General features: G+C 32.2%; 1 protein-coding gene across 5 annotated transcripts in view; it reads left to right on the top strand.

Annotated features, from left to right (window-relative positions):
• Positions 1-19,500, top strand: part of LOC127276719 (zinc finger protein 704-like) — a 72,988-nt gene that overhangs the window by 43,183 nt on the left and 10,305 nt on the right. For 3 of the 5 annotated variants that reach the window (XM_051297343.1, XM_051297341.1, XM_051297339.1), the window contains 3 exons: positions 9,541-9,582; positions 18,755-18,852; positions 19,235-19,469. In XM_051297343.1, coding sequence (XP_051153300.1) covers positions 9,541-9,582; positions 18,755-18,852; positions 19,235-19,469 — 375 coding nt within the window. The remainder of the gene's footprint in view (positions 1-9,540; positions 9,583-18,754; positions 18,853-19,234; positions 19,470-19,500) is intronic. The other 2 variants (XM_051297344.1, XM_051297340.1) reach the window with 1 other exon arrangement.

Raw genomic sequence — 19,500 nt, 5'->3', positions numbered from 1 at the left:
TGAATTGAATTTCTTCAACTTTTGGTTTTTTATTTTAATATATCGTGAGAGAGGATTTGGTTTTTTTTTTATAATATGGAGTTCGAAAGGCGTGACATTCTGATAGTTGTGTCCAGTGGTTTTGTGGGTGCATTCGGAGGACACTTGAAAGAGAGAGAGAGAGAAAAAAAGGAGTGCGAACGATCCAGGAAGTGCTGGCAAAGTCGCCTCGTGGAACGGCCACAACTATCCCACTTCCTTTTTACTCTTTCTCACTCACTTCCATATGCGCAATTGCATCAAATTCCCTCTTTACCCCCCTCCAGGTTCTATATATGTTTAAAAGTGTGACACCATCACGCAGGCGTCGATTTATAAACTCACACTTGGTCGCACGTGTACCGTATACTCTCTGTAATACGGGATTTAAAATGATGGCAAGAGTTAAGGTCGAAAGAGATGGAAAAACCTTCTATGGGAATAGAAAGAAAGAAAATGATTTTTATGTAAAAATAAAAATAATTTTCTTTTTTTGAACCCAAAATTGTGGATCAGAGAGGAGTAGAAGAAGGAGGAGGAGGCTGTCTCTCTCTCTTGGGATCACGGAAATAAACTCTTGCCCGTGCCTAAATTATATATTTAGCCCTTGTGCTCCACTTACACGAATTCAAACCGGTGCAGAGAGATTCTCTTCTTCTTTTCTCCGTGGGAGATAAAGATAGATAATCTTTATCGCTCAGAATGCAATCCAAAATACGATGTTGGAATCTATTACTCTCGCGAGGGACGATTCAATTTGTGAGAGGGGAAGAGAGAGAGAGAGAGAGAGAGAGAGAGAGAAAGAGGATATTTAGACGTGAGGTGCGGTCATTCAAGTTTCTGAAAAGAAAAATTCAGATTTACCTCCTGCAAATCGATTCTTCATATTTTCCTACATTTTTTGTAGAATTAGAAATTTTCTCTTCGTTTCTTTAAAATGAAAATTCAATACACGAATTGAGAATATTTAGATGGAAATTTTTTATAATCAATAATTTGGCTAAATGAAAATTTGGAATAGGAATTTGTTTTCTATATTAAAGTTGTAAATATTTGAAAATTCGGTTAAATAGAAAATTGGCTAAAATTCGGTATACATTTTGTTACAAAGGTAGTTAATTTTCTTTCATTGAGATCAAATTCTTCTAAATCAGAAATGAATTTTCATTTTTGTTTTTTTTTTTTGTTTTTCATCCTTTCGTAACAATGATTATTGCCGTAATGTTTCTCGACATAGAGACGGATATACAATCTGTAGAAATAAAATTTTGTGTATATGTGTGTTGAATAGTGTTTTGCCAATACCTAGATCATGAAGAAGAAGGTAGGGGGTAAAAGGAGAGGAAACATTGCGGTTGTAATGCGCGTGTGCAACGCGACGTAAAAGTGGCGATGCAGTTTCCTAGGAACGTGACGTCACTTGTGGCACGTGTCACTCCCCTTGCTCCACTGTCTTCCCCGGTTTTCCACAAGGAGAATTGAAATTGTTGGAGCCGATGCGGCTGCATTTGACGATTATAGCGGGTGCAAACAAGAAACGTCGATTTGGTTTGGTTCTTTTTTTTTTTATTTTACATGCGGGCGCAGTGGCAAAAGGCGCAAACGGGGTTGAATAAGTGGGAGGTGGTTGAGAAGGAGGAGGAAGCTAAGGTCACAGCGGCCCTGACTGCACGCGCGCGCGAAATACTATCTATGTGCAATCGCCCCACGCGGAAGATTCATTTTCTAGTTCCGCCTATATATGATGCAGCGAATATATATATTTTAAGTCGTATATTAAGGAAAAGGTTTTTCGCGTGTTTCTCTCGAGGTTAGACATACAGACGATGATGATGATGATGATGATGATGATGATATACGCCAACATCATTTATTGCTATTGAAATAAAAAAAATTTTCAGTAATTTTCGATTTTTATTTCATGAGCGTGACAATTTGTACTTGACCGAATTTTTCATTTAGCCGAATTTTCTTGTAAATTTTTATCTGAATTTTCAACTGAATTTTTTATTTAGCTGATTTTAAAAATAAATTCGTTAAAAAAGGGAAATATGAAAAATCTGAATTCTTGATTCAAATTTAAATGAGGTCAACCTTCGCCTGGGTGTGGCTCATCATGATTTTTGTCTCATTTTTACTAAACTACTGATCCAGCGATAAAAATCTTTATTTTATTTTTTAATTACATTTTTTTTTTGTTATTTTATTTCTTTTTTTATCTTTTTTTAAAACCGGCTTTTGTTGGAGAGTATAGATGCTGCCTTAAAGCTGATAGAATGAACCTTTTTTTCAATAATTATTTTAACCGAGAAAAATTCAACAAAAATTCTTTTTTGAAATTCAATTCTAATTTTCTCTTTCTTTTAACAATTCTGTTCAATTGTAATTTTACTTTTTTTTATTATTTTTTTTATTATCAAATAATTTTTATTAAAAAAAAAATTTTTTTCTTTCTAGTTCAATGACAGTGTAACATTTTTTTTTCTTTTTTTTGCTTCGCTTATACGATCGGTAGATTAGTGTAGAAGTGAAAATAGAACAAATTTGACATTTAGATTAGGCGTCCCTGGGTACGCTAAAATTGTCGCGTTTCTATTTCATCTCTCTCTCTTTCTCTCCCACGGAGCTAAAGAAAAATATCAAGTCCCGTTTTAGAAGCACGAGAGATAGTATTTAAAGATTTTACGACATTTGCGCCGAAAAGTGCATCTCATTTATAGAGCAACCCGCTTTAAAATGTAATAATCGATGATCAACATGATGTTAATGAGAAAAAAAAATTTCAAGGTTTCTTGTGATATATTGTCAAGAATTTTTTTTTTCCAATTCTTCCAAATGGAGGGGGAAGATTGGGCTCCTACAAGAACGTAATTTATATAGCACGTCGTTGCCTTACGTCTATATTATGACACGTCCCTGACTCTTACGTAATTTCAATGTTGCGTAATCTTTGTCAGTGTGTAAAAGCAGAATACGTTTTCTTTACCCGGCAACAGCCGGTCTTTTTGTAAATCAACATTAGCTGGCACTGAACTTCTATTTCTTTTCTTTTTAATTTTTTTTTTTCAATAAAATTCGAAATTGATTCAAATATAAAAATCGTCGAATATTCCCTTTTATTTTTCCAAGCGCTTCTTTTTCAAAAAAAAGGAGATGAAAATCAAAAAATTTTTGATTTTCTCCATAAAATTCGAAATTGTTAATTTATAATTTCTCTTCATCTCAAAATCTCTTTGGATTAAATTCTTATCTTTTTCAATTGGAAAAAATTGAATCGAATTTTTTGTGTTAAAAGTCCTTGGTCGAATAAATAAAAAAAAAGTTGGATGAATTTCAAAGAGCTCTCACGGAACTAATTCTTTTCATATTACAAAAGAGAGAAGTACGGCTAAAATGACGAGAGAGGAAGGAAAAATTGTTGTGTGAATTTCTGAGGATAGGTCGGGGAGTAAAGTGAGCGCGTGTAGAAATATTTCGGCAGAATCGTAACGGGCCTAACTCGGCAACTGTTAGGTCGGGTTATGCAAAGATATATATGAGCTCATTCATTGGCCTTGGCCGCACGTGAGTGAGAGAGAGAGCCATAAAAAAACGCTAACTAAATAAATCGTTAAATTTATTTTTTTTAATTTTTCCACAAATAATTTATTTCAAATTTTATTAAAGAGAAATTCGATCAGAATAAACGAATATTTTTGTAAAACAAAGAAAATAGATTTTGAGGATAAAAAACAATTGTTTTTCTAAAAAATATTAATTTTTAATGAAATATTAATTTTTTCTTTGAAATTCGACATTTTTCATAAAAAGGAATTTTCTCGATTGATTTTGCGAAAAAATAAATGAGACCAGTTGATAAGATAAAACCGCGTGTATTGTAACGTGACATGAATTCGCGACCATGACATCCAAGTTCCGACACTAGGAAATACTTCTTGGCATAAGCCTCCCTCGAGTTTATGCTTCTCCCCCTTTTTTGTATAACCTTTGTCTCATATCCACTTTTTCTCCTATCGCGCAGCATCTCTCCCTCTCTTTAAAATTTTTCTATATTCATCTTTGTCTCTCTCGTTAACAATTATTATTATTATTATTATTATTATTATTATTATTATTGTCACATGGATTATAGTTTCAAGATTATGTAATTACAACTTTCGTATATACTATTGTCTATACCACGTGTGTGGAATGTTTCATCTCCATGATGACGTTTTTTCTACATTTTATTGTCTTATGGCCTTGATACTCAAGTTCAACACGTGGCGAATCAAAAATTCTGATTATAAAGATTGCCAATTTTTATTATTATTTTTCTCAAAAGTAAATTGAAATAAAAATTATTTCTCCCAATTTTTTTTTTTTTTTTTTTTCACTTAACTGATTGGATTTGTGAAAAGATCGATTCTTGTTTTTCTGCTGAAAAAAAAGAAAAAACGAAACAAGTTTCGATTCGCAAACAATTTTATTCACCATGAAGCATTTCAAAAGGAAGAAAAAAGAAAGGAAGTTCTGTCTTTAATTGCGTTATCTTCTTTTAAATGTTAAAAAGAAAAAATATTGACGATTGGATTTGTTTACGCGCGCTGACAATTCTCGCGATAAATATTATTTCAATATTTATTATCAAAAGAAAATTAATAATTGTTCGTTTTTTTTAATTTTTGAAAATTATGTACAGAATTTTTTTTTTACAGAAAAAATGATTTTTAAAAAAATATATTTTTTTTTTATTAAATTGAATTTAAAAAATATTTTATTGAAAAAAAAATTTGGATTAAAATACACAATTATTAAAAATTCTTTAATTTTCCATATACTTATTTTTCACATTCACGTATATAAGTGATTCATGCATCAATTTTTTTATGATTCGCGAACGTGCAAATTTACGAATTGCGTAATTGCTTTCCATGCAATTTGCACCCGTATATATATATATTTCTTTGGAATCCAATTCAGTGTAGTCTTTTATTTACAAATTTTATTTTTATTTACAATACAACATTCAATTACAAAAGTATAAAAGATGAAATATTTACTTGCAAAAATTTACTAACTTTTTTTATATACGTTGAATAAATTTGTTCCAATTTAAAGAAAAAAAAATTTTTTTTTTGCAGAAAGACATGTCTTTATTAATCAATTTATAATTTCCATTTTTCTACATTTATACAAATGGACTATGGTCTGATTGAATTTATAATGTTTTTTTGTTTTTATTTGCATAATAAAATAGTGTGCCTCAAGCTAGTTAACCAAGTATGAGTGCCACGTGTCGTTTTTAACTAATAAAGTGAGGTCAGGGCCGTCTCTTTTAATCTTGTCAGTTTGTCCTGGGGAGAGGTGTACGTGTGTATATAATACGCTCAGAGCTTTTATAATCGAATCAAAAAGACATTTTTAAAGCACAATATTCGAAAAACAGATTTCTAAGCATATTTTTTTCCCTATTAAAATTCGAACGGAAATTTTTTTTTTTAGAATCGAATTTTGTAGAGATAATTTCCATGGAAATGAAATTTTCGTGATTACAGAATTTTTTCTGTGGCTTCTATTTAATTAACAATATTTTATTATTTTTTTTTTTTTATTAAAAAAGTAAATTTTTTCTGTGTCAAGAAAAAAGGACATAATTCTCTTTCTCTCGGGTCTTTTGCCCAGGCCTTGAAGAGACATGAGAAGACTTTTTGAAACATCCAGGCTCATCTCTCTCTCTCTCTCTCTCTCTCTCTCTCTCTCTCTCTCTCTCTCTCTCTCTCTCTCTCTCTCTCTCTCTCTCTCTCTCTCTCTCTCTCTCTTTCTCTCTCTTTCCTCGTCGACCTTGCATCGTTTGAGTTCACCGACAATCATTAGGAACGATTTAAAACTAGCCTCGCAAAGACCTCTCTTGTGATCAATTATTATTTACTCTCTCGTTGAAATTACTTTTTTAGAAACAAAGAGATAGAAAGTTCAATCAGGAAAATTACAATAAAATTGTCACATATATAATTTTCTTGAAACTAATCTCGATTTTTCCCATCTCGAATAAATTCCATTTTCTATAATATGTTTATTTCAATTTTCTTTTCTGTTGGAAATTAAATATTAATTGTTCAATAATTTGTTTTAGAGAAAGTCTCGAGGAGGATGTATTTTATCAACATGAAGCTATTTTCTGTTTCGAGAAGTAAAAAAAGTGGGTCATTGTCCTAGGTTGTGTTTTCGTTTAAAAAAAAAAGGAAATAATTTCTTTCTCCTAATTCGAAAGCAGATGGGGAAAAAAATATATTTAGCATCTGACGAACGGAAGCGATAAAGTCCTTTAAGGATCTTCTTCATTCGATATATATATATATATATGAAGAGAGAAAGAGAAAATGTGGTCGATCCTACCCGCTTTCAGAGCCAGAGTTGCGAACTTTATACGCCTCACTTTACGAGTGCGTTAACCCTTGGATTTCCAAGGGCGAAGGACAGACTCTGCGAGAAGTTCCATCGATCCTTCGACAATAATTTCTACTACCTTGACCTTGTAGAAGGTTTCTTATCATCCCTCCATTTTTTTTATCTCACACACGTAAAATCACAATTTTCTTTTTTGCAATAAATTTTTTATTTTGCAAAAAAAAGTTTCTGAAAATATGGAAAAAAATTTTCTCTCTGCATTTTCTTGTAAGGAAAGATAAAAAGGGATCTGAAAAAAAAAATAAAAAGATTAAAGTAGATTGACATTCTTACTCTTTTTTAAAAGAGTCGGGAGGGGGAGGTTCAACCCCTTATATTTCGAGTCACGACAAGGTCGAGGTCATCCAAAGCTTCTTTCTCTCTCGCTTTTCTACCCAGTGCCCTTGGCACGTGCTTCGATCCACCGTAAATTTTAACCAGTTTTTCGCAGTATTTTCAAGAAAAATGATTTTTTTTTTCGAAAAATTGTACCTCTTATTTTCTTTCATTTTTCTTTTATTTCTGCCTTTTTAATATTATTTTGTATTTGTTTCTCAATTTAAAAATGGATTTGTATATTATTTTTTTCAAAATCCAGAGAAATTTAGAAATTTTCCCTGAATTTTTCCTACAATAAAAATTTTAAATAACGATGATTGATTGATGATTAGGAAATTTTTCAAAAAACAAAACAAGATAGGAAAAAGAATTTTTTTTTTATGACATTGATGAAGTGGTCCACGAATTGTCCTAAAAATAGAAGAAAAAAAATTTGTAATCGCCCTTGTATAGTTGATCCTTGAATGCTTTTTAATTTGTTTTCTTTCGTCATTTGATTATTGTTTTTCTACTTTTGCGCAACTTCTATTAAGTTTTGACTTTCTCTCTGAATTGTATTGTCAAAGATTTCTTGCGTACCAAAAAAAATCTTTTGGCAGTGAAGCTAAATATTCAAACTTTTTTCTCTCTCTCTCTTGCTTTTCGTTAAGTGCGCAACACCTTGACAAGGTCGAAGGCCGAAAAAGGTTCGATGATGTTGTCTTCGAAGAAGAAAAAAAATTTTCTGATTGCGTAGTTTCTCTTTTTTTTTTATCACCATTTATGTTGATTCCATTTTTGTTTTTGTCGATTATAAAATTTCTTCATCATTCCTCAATTATTTAACATAAATGTCACGTTTTTAAATTGTATTATTTTTTTCAGTTTGCTTTAAAGTAATTTATTTTCTTTAAAAAAAATTCCTTTCATTTTTTTTTCAGTATTTTCGTTTCTCTCGAAATTTTCGAGAAGCACAATTTTGTGTGTCGAGACGTAAAATTTTAACCCAGATCTGTAACCTAGTCGTTCTACATAAAGTATTTTACGATGTAACACCTGTTGCGTATTTTATATACATATATATGTGTGTATATTCCGAGCCAAGATTCACATAATAGAATTATATTCCAAGTGAGGAATAATAATTATTATTATTATCTGACAATGAGTCAATATTGATGGCCTTCTTCTTTTTTAGTCTTTAAAATTATAAAGAACAAAACAATTAAATTCACATGGTAAATTATAAAAAAAAAAATTATCATAAAATCACTAATTAGATTCATTTATTCCAAAAATTACAATCGCATATTAAGAATCTTGTTCTCTTGTTTGTTTGTGAAAAAAAATTTTGCAAATAATTTATTTCGATTGAAAAAATCGAAATTCCAGTAGAAGTTGTATTTTAGAAAATTATCTAAATTAAAATTTAATTTAATTTAGATTAAAATTTTTTGAAAATTGAAAATTAAAATCTTGATTTTTAAAAATGATTTTATTTGATAGAGGCGTACCTGATGAAGGTATAATGGGGAATAATAGTTGAGAAAACATTGTCGGTGCAAACAATAATATTTAACCTACTCGGATCGTTGATAATATAATCAAGCTTCTTTTTTTTCTAGGTAGGGGATACTCTTTCATTTGTTATTGTTTGTGTGTGATATGTGTATGTAAAAAAAAAATACACAGACCAGCTGATTCGCACTCCGCAGCAGCTGTCGAGTGTGTCGGGTAATTTGCGCACCACATTGAAAGAGAGAAAAAGAGGGAGAGATAAGTCGCGAGTGAGAAAGATCTCCGTTGGGAGGAAAAGAAAGCGAGGGAGGAAGGAAGAGAGAAAAAGAGTGAGAGAGAAAGGTATAGGCCTGCCCTAGGGTAACGTTATCCTTCAAGCCAAGTCTTACCCCTTCTTCAAAGCCACTTGCCCGGGCTTTATAACCAGGGCCGTGCTCTCTTCTTCAATCTTCTCGTTTGCCAAACGAAATATAAACCAAAAAATTTATCTCACTTTTCAAAATCGATGGGCAAAGAATATCAAATTAAAAAATTAATAATTACTAATAAAAAATCCTGTTGATCAAAACTCCGTTTCGAGCGGAAATTTAGAATTTATTCCTTTTTTTGTCAGGAGTTTTTTTTCGTCCAGGCTAATGACTTGTTGGTCCTTAAACCGAACTCAAAGGTGACCGACCCCGACTATTTTTTCTTTTTTTTTTTTACTGACGCATCAGTTCTCGTCGTAGATGAATCACGACTCGTATTTCCAAACAGGAGACAAATTCTGCTTTCAAATCTTTATTAAAAGAAAAATTATCCATTTGATTAATTCCTCTTTATTTCGAAAATTAATCAATTTTATTAAATTGAAATTCTTTGGCAAAAATTATTAATTTCATAAAAAAAACACGAAAAAGAAAGGGAGTAAATGACGCCATGTCAGTTGTCAAGTCAATTATCCAGCCTTGGACGGAAGTAGAGGGAGATATTGAGCGATTGGATCACGTTCGTTCGACGTCATCGTCAAGGCTGATGATCTTATCTCTCCTTTTCCCTGCACCCGGGCTTTTAATCCGGTTTCAAATCGGTTAATCAGATATATCACATTATTTGTATACTTGGTCAATTGCCTAACGTTCCTTTTTTCTAAATAAAACCTTTGATCACTGATTCAAAACAAATTTCAATTCTTAAAAAACACTACTGATCGATTTTTAGAAATTAACATTATTTTTTAGAAATTAACAATAAACTAAAATCAATTTTTTGTTGCAGGTACGTCCGTGGAATATTTTTTTGGAACAATATGGACAGACAGTGAGTTTAAATTGAATCTAATTTCTATACAGTAAGATAAAAAAATAACCTTGGAAAGTTTTAACGATGATGAAAAATTTTTTGGAAAAAAATACATAGAGGAGGAGAAAAATTCAGGCGACAATCTTTGGAAAAGAAGTTTGTCGAAAATTCATTTTTTTACCGGCAAACAATGCAGTCGACTTGGCCTTGGTGTGGAACGTTGAACTTTTATCCTCCTCGGTCGATGGATATACAGGGTCGAAAAAGAGACACACATCGCGCTTATTTTTTGGTGATAAAAAAAGAAATAACGATAACGAAACAATATTTTTTTTGTCTTTTATTTTTTATTGTGCGTTATTTATATTTTCTTGATGAAATATTTCTTTTTCATTTTTTTTTTTTGAATCGTGTCAATGAAATATGTTTTTCTTAATTTGAATCAGTGATAATATTACTTATTCAAATAAATGAAATCAGTGAGAGTAATTTACAATTTTGTAATGATTTTTCTTTGTTTTTTTTTCTTAATTTTTCTACGCCTATGCTTGACAATAATCCAGTATAGTGGAACATAAAAGGAGAGAGTGGGCGTAATTCTTTGCCAACGGTACATGCACGAACTCGCTAACACAAGTTTCTACTTGTCGCGCTTAGTCCCGTGTGTGGCAAATTGTTTCCCTTCTTTGGATATTCGTCACAAATGTAAAATAAGAGGAAGTTGAGAAATTCCATTATTGTTGGCAATTTTAGTAATTTGCCCTCTTATTCTGTTATTCCATTTTTGAAATTTTTTTCATTTGTATAAAGATTGGTTTATCTATATATTTTTTTTTTTTTTGAAAAATTCTTGTTGCGAATTTGATCATTTTTCTCTTAATTTGAAATTAAAAGAAGTTGCGAATTGAATCTAAAGCCTCTTTGTTTATACTTTGTCCTGTTTTTAATAGTAATGAAAGCAATTTCAGTGTTTGCTGCAAACCGGACTCACGAGAGAGCTCTCGAATTCTCCGAAAGTCTTTTTCTTCTTCTTCTTCTTCTTTTAACGGCAATAATCTCTCTTTAACTTCTTCTCTAAAGTGCTGTTAGATGAACGCACATTGCGTACATATTATAAAGAAACAAAAATTGAATTTCAACGAATTCCCTTACGGTATATAAAATTCAGTTCGACACTCTCCATTGTGTTCTCAAAATAATCACATTTTTTCTCAATAATCACCTTATAAACGTGAGAAAATTGAGGCGCATGATTAACACATAAAAATTATTATTTAGAATGATTTTAAAGAATTTTATTAGATATAATTAATTTTCAAACGAATTTGCAATTTTCTAATTGCAAAACTAATTTGAAAATTGAAAATTCTTTCGAAAAATAAGTATATTTAATAAAATTATTTAAAATGAAAATTCAAACTAATGATTTTCCTAGCACTTTGAAAAATAATTTTTTTCCAAATTTTTTATTTTCTGTAATTTTTTTTTCCAATTCATTATTAGTTAATCTTTCTTTGCAGAATGAATTTTCTTAATTGAATTGGTTTCTTGGAATTGAAAAATACTTCGCGGGAGACGATGAGTGAGAAAGCTTTCGATGATCATATGTTGGAGATTTCAGAGAGATATATAGGAGTTTCTGTGACGATACTCACGTCGCTTTTTTTTTTTGACGTGACTCAATTTATAAAACAGAAAGACATCTATTTGTTGAGGAGTAAAAAAAAATTCAAGGAGCCTTGGTCAATATCTTCGTTTCTCCATTTGACGAACGACGAAACGTGTGGAGCATTCATTTGGGTACATCGCCAAGAGTGAATCCTTCTAAGGTCGATGACGACATTAACCCTGACCCACTGAGAGAAATATATATATATATATATATATATATATATACACACACAACGTTCGTCTATGTATGATGGGTTAAAATTAGCGCAACTTGTGAATTTGCCATCGAGATAGAGAGAGAGAGAGACTTCACCTGTGTGTTTATATTTCGACCACACTTTCCAGAATCTGTTTCATTTTCTCACAAAACTCCCGGAATTTTTCAATTCAAATTTTATTTAAAATTTCATAACAGTTTTTTTCCGAAAAAAAATTACGAAATTCGCTATTTAAAATTTTGTTAGTTTTTTTCCCTCACAAAAAAAATTACGAAATTCGTTTTTTAAAGGATAACAATAATTCTTGTTGAAAAAATATATATATTCATATATCAATTCCGCCAATTCGCAGTTATGGATCACTTTCTTTTCATGCTTTCTAAATCGTTAAACGATTAAACACTGCCATCAAATATCTCAAGTGTTAACTTGCATTAAAGTGCAGTTTTCACTTTCGAGCCTATTTCCGACATCCACCTTTCCAAATTAAATGACTAATCTAATCTCATATTGATCTTTTTTTCTCTCGTCTTTACAAAAAATTAGTTTCTTTTTCAAAAAGCAATTTCCTTCTTTTTTCGAAAAAAAAAAATCTATTATTTCAGTGATGAATTTAAAAAATTATTGTTTTTCGGATGAATTGAAATTTTGGAAAAAATGATAAATTAATTAAAATAAAATAATTTTTGGAGAAAAATTTGAGGGCAATATTCGCAACGAATAACGGGTTTTGCTTAGCGTTTTGTACCGGCTTTCAAAACAAGCCTTTTTTAAATGGCGACGTAAACAACATTGAAGCGCTTGCGCGCGAAGTAGTCTTCTTCCCTCGTGCAATCACCCTTCCCCCCTCTTTTATCCACCCCCCGCACACCCACTTCTTTTCGCGGTTAAGGCTGTGCATTCTTACTCGGTAGATGTACTCTTGAATCAACATATATTGTATAATTCATTCTCCGTTTTTGATTTCCAACGAAATTGATTTGTGGAAAAAATTTCTAGACGATATTTTGATTTTTTTTTTACCTCTGGAATTTTTACATTTCTTGAAAGAGAAATTAAAAGTCGAGAAGAAGGAAAGGAAAAAGGCTTTTTAAAAAAAAAAAAAATACCTTTGACTTTAGCTCGTGCAGTGCGAACATTAAAGTGCTTTTTTCCAGTATACTAGTAACTGTAGGGCTCTCTAGTGTCGGTTGCCGCGGCGACGACGACTCCGACTACTCGATCGAAAATATCGGGGTAAAATACCCGAGATATGGATTCAAATTATTAAGAAAAAGAAATTTATCTCCTAGGGAAAATAAAAACGAGAGGCTCTTTCTACATCTCTCTCTTTCTTTTTTCCCCCCCTTTTGATAGCGTTTCAAACCTGGAAAAGACCCATCCTGCTACTGTGGCGTAGTGACTCACTCGCGATCATTGCCCCCTCTTGCCTCTCTATCTCTTTTCCCTCCCCTTCTTCTCAAGCCCCCGCTGACTACACTCGTTCGGGACGATTCTCTTGTGTCGTCGACCCCTGGAAATTGCGCCGAATCCCACATTCCCTATACACAGAGTGGCGCGTCCCTATACACGATGCAACAGCGTCAAACTTCTGGCTGACAACTCGATTTTCAAGGACCCTATTTTATAGATTTCCTGGAAACAAAAAATAACGGAAATGATCCAAAAAAAAAAAATTCTAAAAGGAAAATTCTGAATTTCGAAAAAAAATTGATTTTGCCCTTCGCGAGAAGGAAAAGAAATGAAAAATTACTCCAATTTCCCTCATGATATATTAAACGGAAAATTCGCTTATCAATTCAAAGAGAAAAAAAAAATTTTTTTTTCCTCTTATCGATAGCTTTTAAAACCTGGAAGGCTTCTTATCTGACTTACAAGGTCGTTAATCCTGAGTGCATATACTCTTAACGTATGATTATCTGTAACGGAACTTCTTGTAAAGACAAAGCGAGATTGCAAAACCTCAGCGGATTTTTTTTTTAAATTTTTTTATTTTATAAACATTAAGGACTATCATTAGCGAAAAAAAAATTACATCAGTAGATATAGTTTTTATTTACTCATTGAAAATATTGCTCTCTTACTCTGAATTTCATTTTCGGTACTGAATTCGAATTAAAATTAATTCAAATTTCCATAAATTAATGAAAATTTGAATAAATAGAAATTTCATTGATTAAAAATTCTGTTAAAGTCTAGAAATTCGATTTTGTGAAAAGTTTATAATAATAACGATGCTTTTCCTTTCGACAGTTTCAATTTCACGTGCAGAGAGAATTTAGTTTCGCTATCATCATCATCATTTGGAGAGAATGTAAAGAACCGTGAGCTTGGATAAGGAATATACGATCCTTTGTCGTTCCAGGAGGGAAAAGATGATCTCGTCACAAGCGTTATGGAAACAGTTTTGCCAGATTGAAGGAAAAAAAAAGCGATGAAGAAGCAATGGAATAAGAGAAAGATTGTTTAAAGAAAATTTCCTTTTCGCACAAGCTTTCAAGTTTCGAAATTGAAAATCTCAATAATTTTTACAAGCATCAAAATAATGAAAATATGTAATTTTTTTAAATTTTCGAATATTATACACGAATTTACACGTGTATTAATATAATTAATTATTTTTATGGAATAATCATGTTGCAGATGATTTTCTCTTTTATAATTGAAAAAAAAATATTTTCTCTACTGAGGAACAAAAAAGAGGATCAGTGGAAAAAATTGATATCTTTGGCAAAATATTGTTATTATTTTAAAGAAGATAATCGATCTTACTTCAGGTTATAGTCGGACATGAATAATAAATTCTGATGGTGATATAAGAAGAGTTTGCCCTCTTGCAATTTTCAATATAAATATAAAGAGAGATAGAGAGCAATGGCCTCTCTTCAATATTTTGAAGACACAAAGAAAATGGAAAAGTCAATTCTTTGGAAGTGAATTTGGAATTTTTTTTTTTTGTCTAAAAGGGGAGAAGACCCCATGGATTTTTCTCGTATATGGTTTTGATGCGTGAGCTTAGTTGTTAGTGGTGTGTTAAAGAAGGGTCAACGTCCGACCCTCACTCTATACACACTCTCTTGCGCTAAGCACGCTTCGACGAGCGTACGCGCCAACACATGGACGACGGTTTGTTTTGGTTCCCCGGGCGTTACCCCGATCTCCCACCTTATCATCATTCAACCGGTCGGCGGATCCCTCCTTTTCTCTCTTTGAGAAGGAAGAAGAAGAAGAAGAAGAAGAGGATCAAAAAGAGGGGAAGAGCTCTCCTTTACTTCTCCTGATGCTCACATTTTGCTCTTGTCCTTTTCTCTTCTCCCTTTTACGATATATGCCCGTGAACCGAGTCACTGATGAGATCCCGAAACCTTGGTCTCGTCGCATCAGGATGAGGCAAGGAGCAAGGGACTCCTTCGAGGCCTTTTACCTTTTCGCTCCTTTGTCTCGGGAATATTTAAAATAATTTCCATTTTCTGACAAATTTTCTTTCATTTGCTAATCCTTTTTTTCGTTTTCTAGAGAATTTTCAAGATCCTTGCCCTTCAATTGTTTTTATTTGTTGAAGAGAGTCTGCAGGTCAACGCCGTGGAAGTCGAGTAAGTGTGCGTAAGGCCGTTCTGTGCACCGATACGCCCAGGCCAGTGCACCCGAGGCCTATCGTGGCCATCAACAAGGGGGGAAAAGAGAGAAACAGAGAGGGAACTCCATGGTGGAAGGAGAAGAGGGAAGAAAGAGAAAGAGGACTCAAACGAGTGAGACCGAATGAGCTTTGCCCGATCGATTTTTATCGGTCGTGTACCAACCGTTTGCAAACTGAAAGTGCATGACGTTCTACTACCAGGAATCAAATCATTATCTCTAAAACACTATCTTTTCTAATTATCTCCTTTCTTCCATTTTTTTTCTCTCTCATAGGGAAAAAAAAATAAATTTTTAATTCTTAATAATTTACGAATTGGTAGAGAAATTTAGAAAATGGAAAAAAAATTGAAGGAGCAGTAGAGAAAATAAGGATAGAGGGATATTTTGTGTTTATGGTTGGAGAACGGATACCAAGAATCGAAAGGGATGGAGTTGAACGAGCAGCAGGGTTGCCGGTTGACTGTGGTAAAAACAGCATCAAGGAAGACGATACAATGTTGCCAGAGTGGTAATCGTGAGCTAGGCAAACACAAACTGTTGGGGATGTACACGCGTGGCATGAACACTGATGATGATGATGATGATGATGATGACGGCCATCTACCCTTGATCACGAACACACGAGATCATCGTCGAACAACTCTTTTCTTATAACCACCACTTTTCAATCAATTTTTTTCCACTGAATCAATTTCTTCTTTTTTCATCCAATTTTTTTCAAAATACTTTTGCTTTCGCCTTCCAAAGATCTTTCAATTTATTTCTGAGAAAAATAGTTTAAAATACTTGCAGTTAGGATTTGAAAATCCTACTTGAAATTTGCATAGGAAAGCGATTTTGTTTTCTTTCCGCATATTTCGTAAGTGATGAACGAATCATTAAAATTCTGCATGATCGACCTGTGGACAAGTTTTCTGATGAATGGAATGATGAATGGTACACAGTATATTAACTCACGTGTGAGATTCTGTAATGTTTACACATCTTCAGTTAGGTGGGAGTCTTTTTTTTTCACAAAAAATAATTTGCATATACGGTACATTTGGCTTATTTTCCAAAATTGATTATTTAAATCAAATTTCTTTTTTTCAGTGTAAAATTATTCAAAATTATTCAAGGCGTAAAATTAAAAAAGAAAAAATAGAAAATTTTGGTTTTGTAATTCGTGGAGGATTAAAAAAAAAAAAAAAAGAAAGCTTATAGTTGAGATTAATAGATCATCTTTTGTGCTTATTTGCATGACACACGAGGAACGCATGCCGCTGCATAAAAATTTCAACTTGAGTGAAGAATAACGTATGCAACGAGCAAGCGGGACTTTCCTTTCAAGAAGAACGATCGACAAATTTAAAAAAAATGCCTTGGAAAATAGGTCAAAAATTCTTGGTATCTTTTTCTTTACAAATCTATTTTTTTTGTAAATGGATTCAATTTATTTTTTTCTTTTCAGAAGATGAAATTAAATTAACGATATTGAAATGACATGGAAAAAAAATGCAACACCTCGACAAGTGGAAAACGCTCGAGTGATTATTTATAGAAAGCTTTCAAAGTGGCATCACATCTGGTCTCACAGGAGCACGATGAAGATTCGAAGGAGGGAAGTAGAGAGAAGAAGAAGAAAATGATGAAGAAGAAGAAGAAACCTTGAATAGGAGAAACACGTGTGGCACCCTGGATGTGTTTCACTTTCGAGATCATCGACTTCTCTCTTCCTATATATATATATGAGATCCTATAATCTGCATTCTACGTTCTTCTATATACTCCCTACCCATCATTATATATTGAATAGGGGCGAGGGCGGAAGATATAGAGGGAGAGAAGAAGAAGAAGAAAAGCCTTCTTCAGGCCCAAGACGAGGAAAGGCAATATATATACATATACATAGCAAAAAAAAAGGGTAGAGAGAGAGAGGGGAAGAGAAAATTGCCAGGCAGGCACAAAAGGTCTCTGACCTCGGCAATGGCTATACAAGAACTGCCTGGACTCAAGAACTGCGTATGAGGTTTCAGAGTGAGAGAGAGAGAGAAAGGTGATGTCACGAACTGATCGTTAGGATCCTTGAAAAAGGCCTATGCCTTTATACCAACAAAATGGCAAAAGAGCAGCAAATTGAATTATTGTCGACTTTTATCACCACTTACTTTTATCACGGCTGCCGCACGCGTCTCAAATCCACGCGATTTCATGCCAAATTTCTAAAAGAAATCCGTTTTTTTAAAAAAGGAACAATTTTTTCTTCCAATTTAGAAATTATCAAATTGGAGTAATTCATATCAATTTATGACCGTTTTTTCAAAAGGTAAACGACGTCTTATCAAAATACAGAACGGAACTTGAAATTGGTTTTCTTATTATCCCCCCAGTATTTTCATTATCAGTCGATGATCCTTGCGTGCAAACACTGGACACAAAACATTGAAAATTTGCATAATGACACTTGTGAACAATGAAAGCCACTCGAATTGAACAGCAAAAGGTATTTTATAGGAAACATAATTCCGGAATTTCCGGCAAGATGCAATTTTTCGAATTTAGATACCAAATTATTCTTTTTCTTACATTAAAAAAAAAAAAACTCATGAAAATTACATCGATTTTTTCAAAAAAAAATTATTTTTCTTATTTGAAAAAGAAAATTAAAGAATAAAAATAATGGGATAATTTTTTTTAGAGTATGACATTTATTGTGTACATTGAAAATACAACCTTGACTTGAATGACACGATATCGTCAGTGAAATTCCCATCTAGGGAGGTTTCCAATAATCGTCTTGAATGACGTCGAGGAAATATCGTCGTCATGAGTGTGTTTCATTACGTCATCCCCCATAGGGATCAGTGGGAGAGAGATGCTGCGCAAACAAATTTAACTTAGCCTCCTTACGATGAGAATCCCCCATTACGTCATCGCGCGCATTTATTATTATAAAACTCTGCCAGTCACTCTCCTCAATAAATACGTATGTAATTACAATTTTTCCGATTTCAACAATTTTTGAATTCATAAACAAAAATCGCAATTTTTCCTCCTTAATAAGCAAAAATTAATGTTAAATAAAATTAAAAGAAAAAAAATTATTAATTAATTACTAATGAATTTTTAATTTATTATCAATTTATTATCAATTACTAATAAATTATTAATTTATTATTAATTAATTAATAAAATAAATAATGATTTTATAGTTAAATATTATTCTTAATTGTCTACTAAAATTAGAAATGTTTTCTTTTTTGAAGAACAAAATTTAATACAGTGTAAAATTTTCTGTATTTTGTTTTCTATTATCCTGGCCTACCGCACATGGTTTTTGCGATGTAAACAAAGAAACGTGCGCGCGACGAATTTATGTGCGAACAACATCGATTTTTGCACAACGTCGCGACGCCTGGCGTCTCCTTTCGACTTCTATATATTATTATTTCCTCAATGATCAATCTCCAAGGTTCTCTACATCATATGAAAAAAAATGATTTTATTTTCAGTTTTATGAATTTAAAACAATATTTGATGATAGTGTAAAAAAAATATATCTTTCGAACTTTCCAAGGTTATTCAGATAATAATTTGTGATTTAATTAAAAATCACGAATTTTTTTTTTTTTTTTAAGAAAAAATATTTATCGTTATTCAATATTAATCGTATTTTTTTTCAGGAAACGAGAAGTGTTTTCAAATGTTCATGGCGTAGCTGTTTTGCAGTACGCTCGACAATTGAAATGATTGAGAAACACGTTCGTGAAATTCATTTGGGGTAAGGGATATTATATTTTAGAAAAAAAAATTGCTCATTTTCAAAAATCAGTTCTAATTTCCATGACGCAAATATTAATTATACAAGAGCGACCTTGAACTGCGTACTGATAAGATAAATTGCCAATAGTCTAGACAAGCTTTCCGTCATATATTTTTTTTTTAGTATTAAATATTGAAACTTTCCCTTTGGAAAGATTTTCTCCCTCAAAATTGCAGTAAAATTATCAAAGAAAAAAAAATCGGATGATAATCACATTTTTTCTAATTGTAAAATAAAAATAATTGTAATAGAATATTATTTTCTCAAAAATTGGAAAAGTGAATTGTTAGTTATTATTTTATGGAAAGGAAAAATGTTTTCAATTTTTTTTTTCATATAGGCCAAGGAAGAACGACGAAACTGATCACGAGGAAGAATTCTACTACCAGGAAATTGAAATGGACCTTGTCAGTTCACCGCCGACCATGTCCCATCGTGATATGGCAAGACCTCCACATGAGGATCCGGAATATCTTAAACAATTCCACGTAGAAGCTATTCCAGCCAGCATTTATGCAGAAAATGCTTTGCGTGGAGATCGACCTAATCCATTTTCAATTTCTTCTTCATCTAATGTGAGTTAATTTTCTTCTTTATTTATTATTT

The sequence above is a fragment of the Leptopilina boulardi genome, unplaced genomic scaffold (assembly GCF_019393585.1).
Source record: "Leptopilina boulardi isolate dan_hultmark-lab unplaced genomic scaffold, ZJU_Lbou_2.1 LbouV2_151, whole genome shotgun sequence".
In the NCBI taxonomy this organism is placed as follows: Eukaryota; Metazoa; Arthropoda; class Insecta; order Hymenoptera; family Figitidae; genus Leptopilina; species Leptopilina boulardi.
This window is presented reverse-complemented; position numbering and strand designations above follow the sequence as displayed.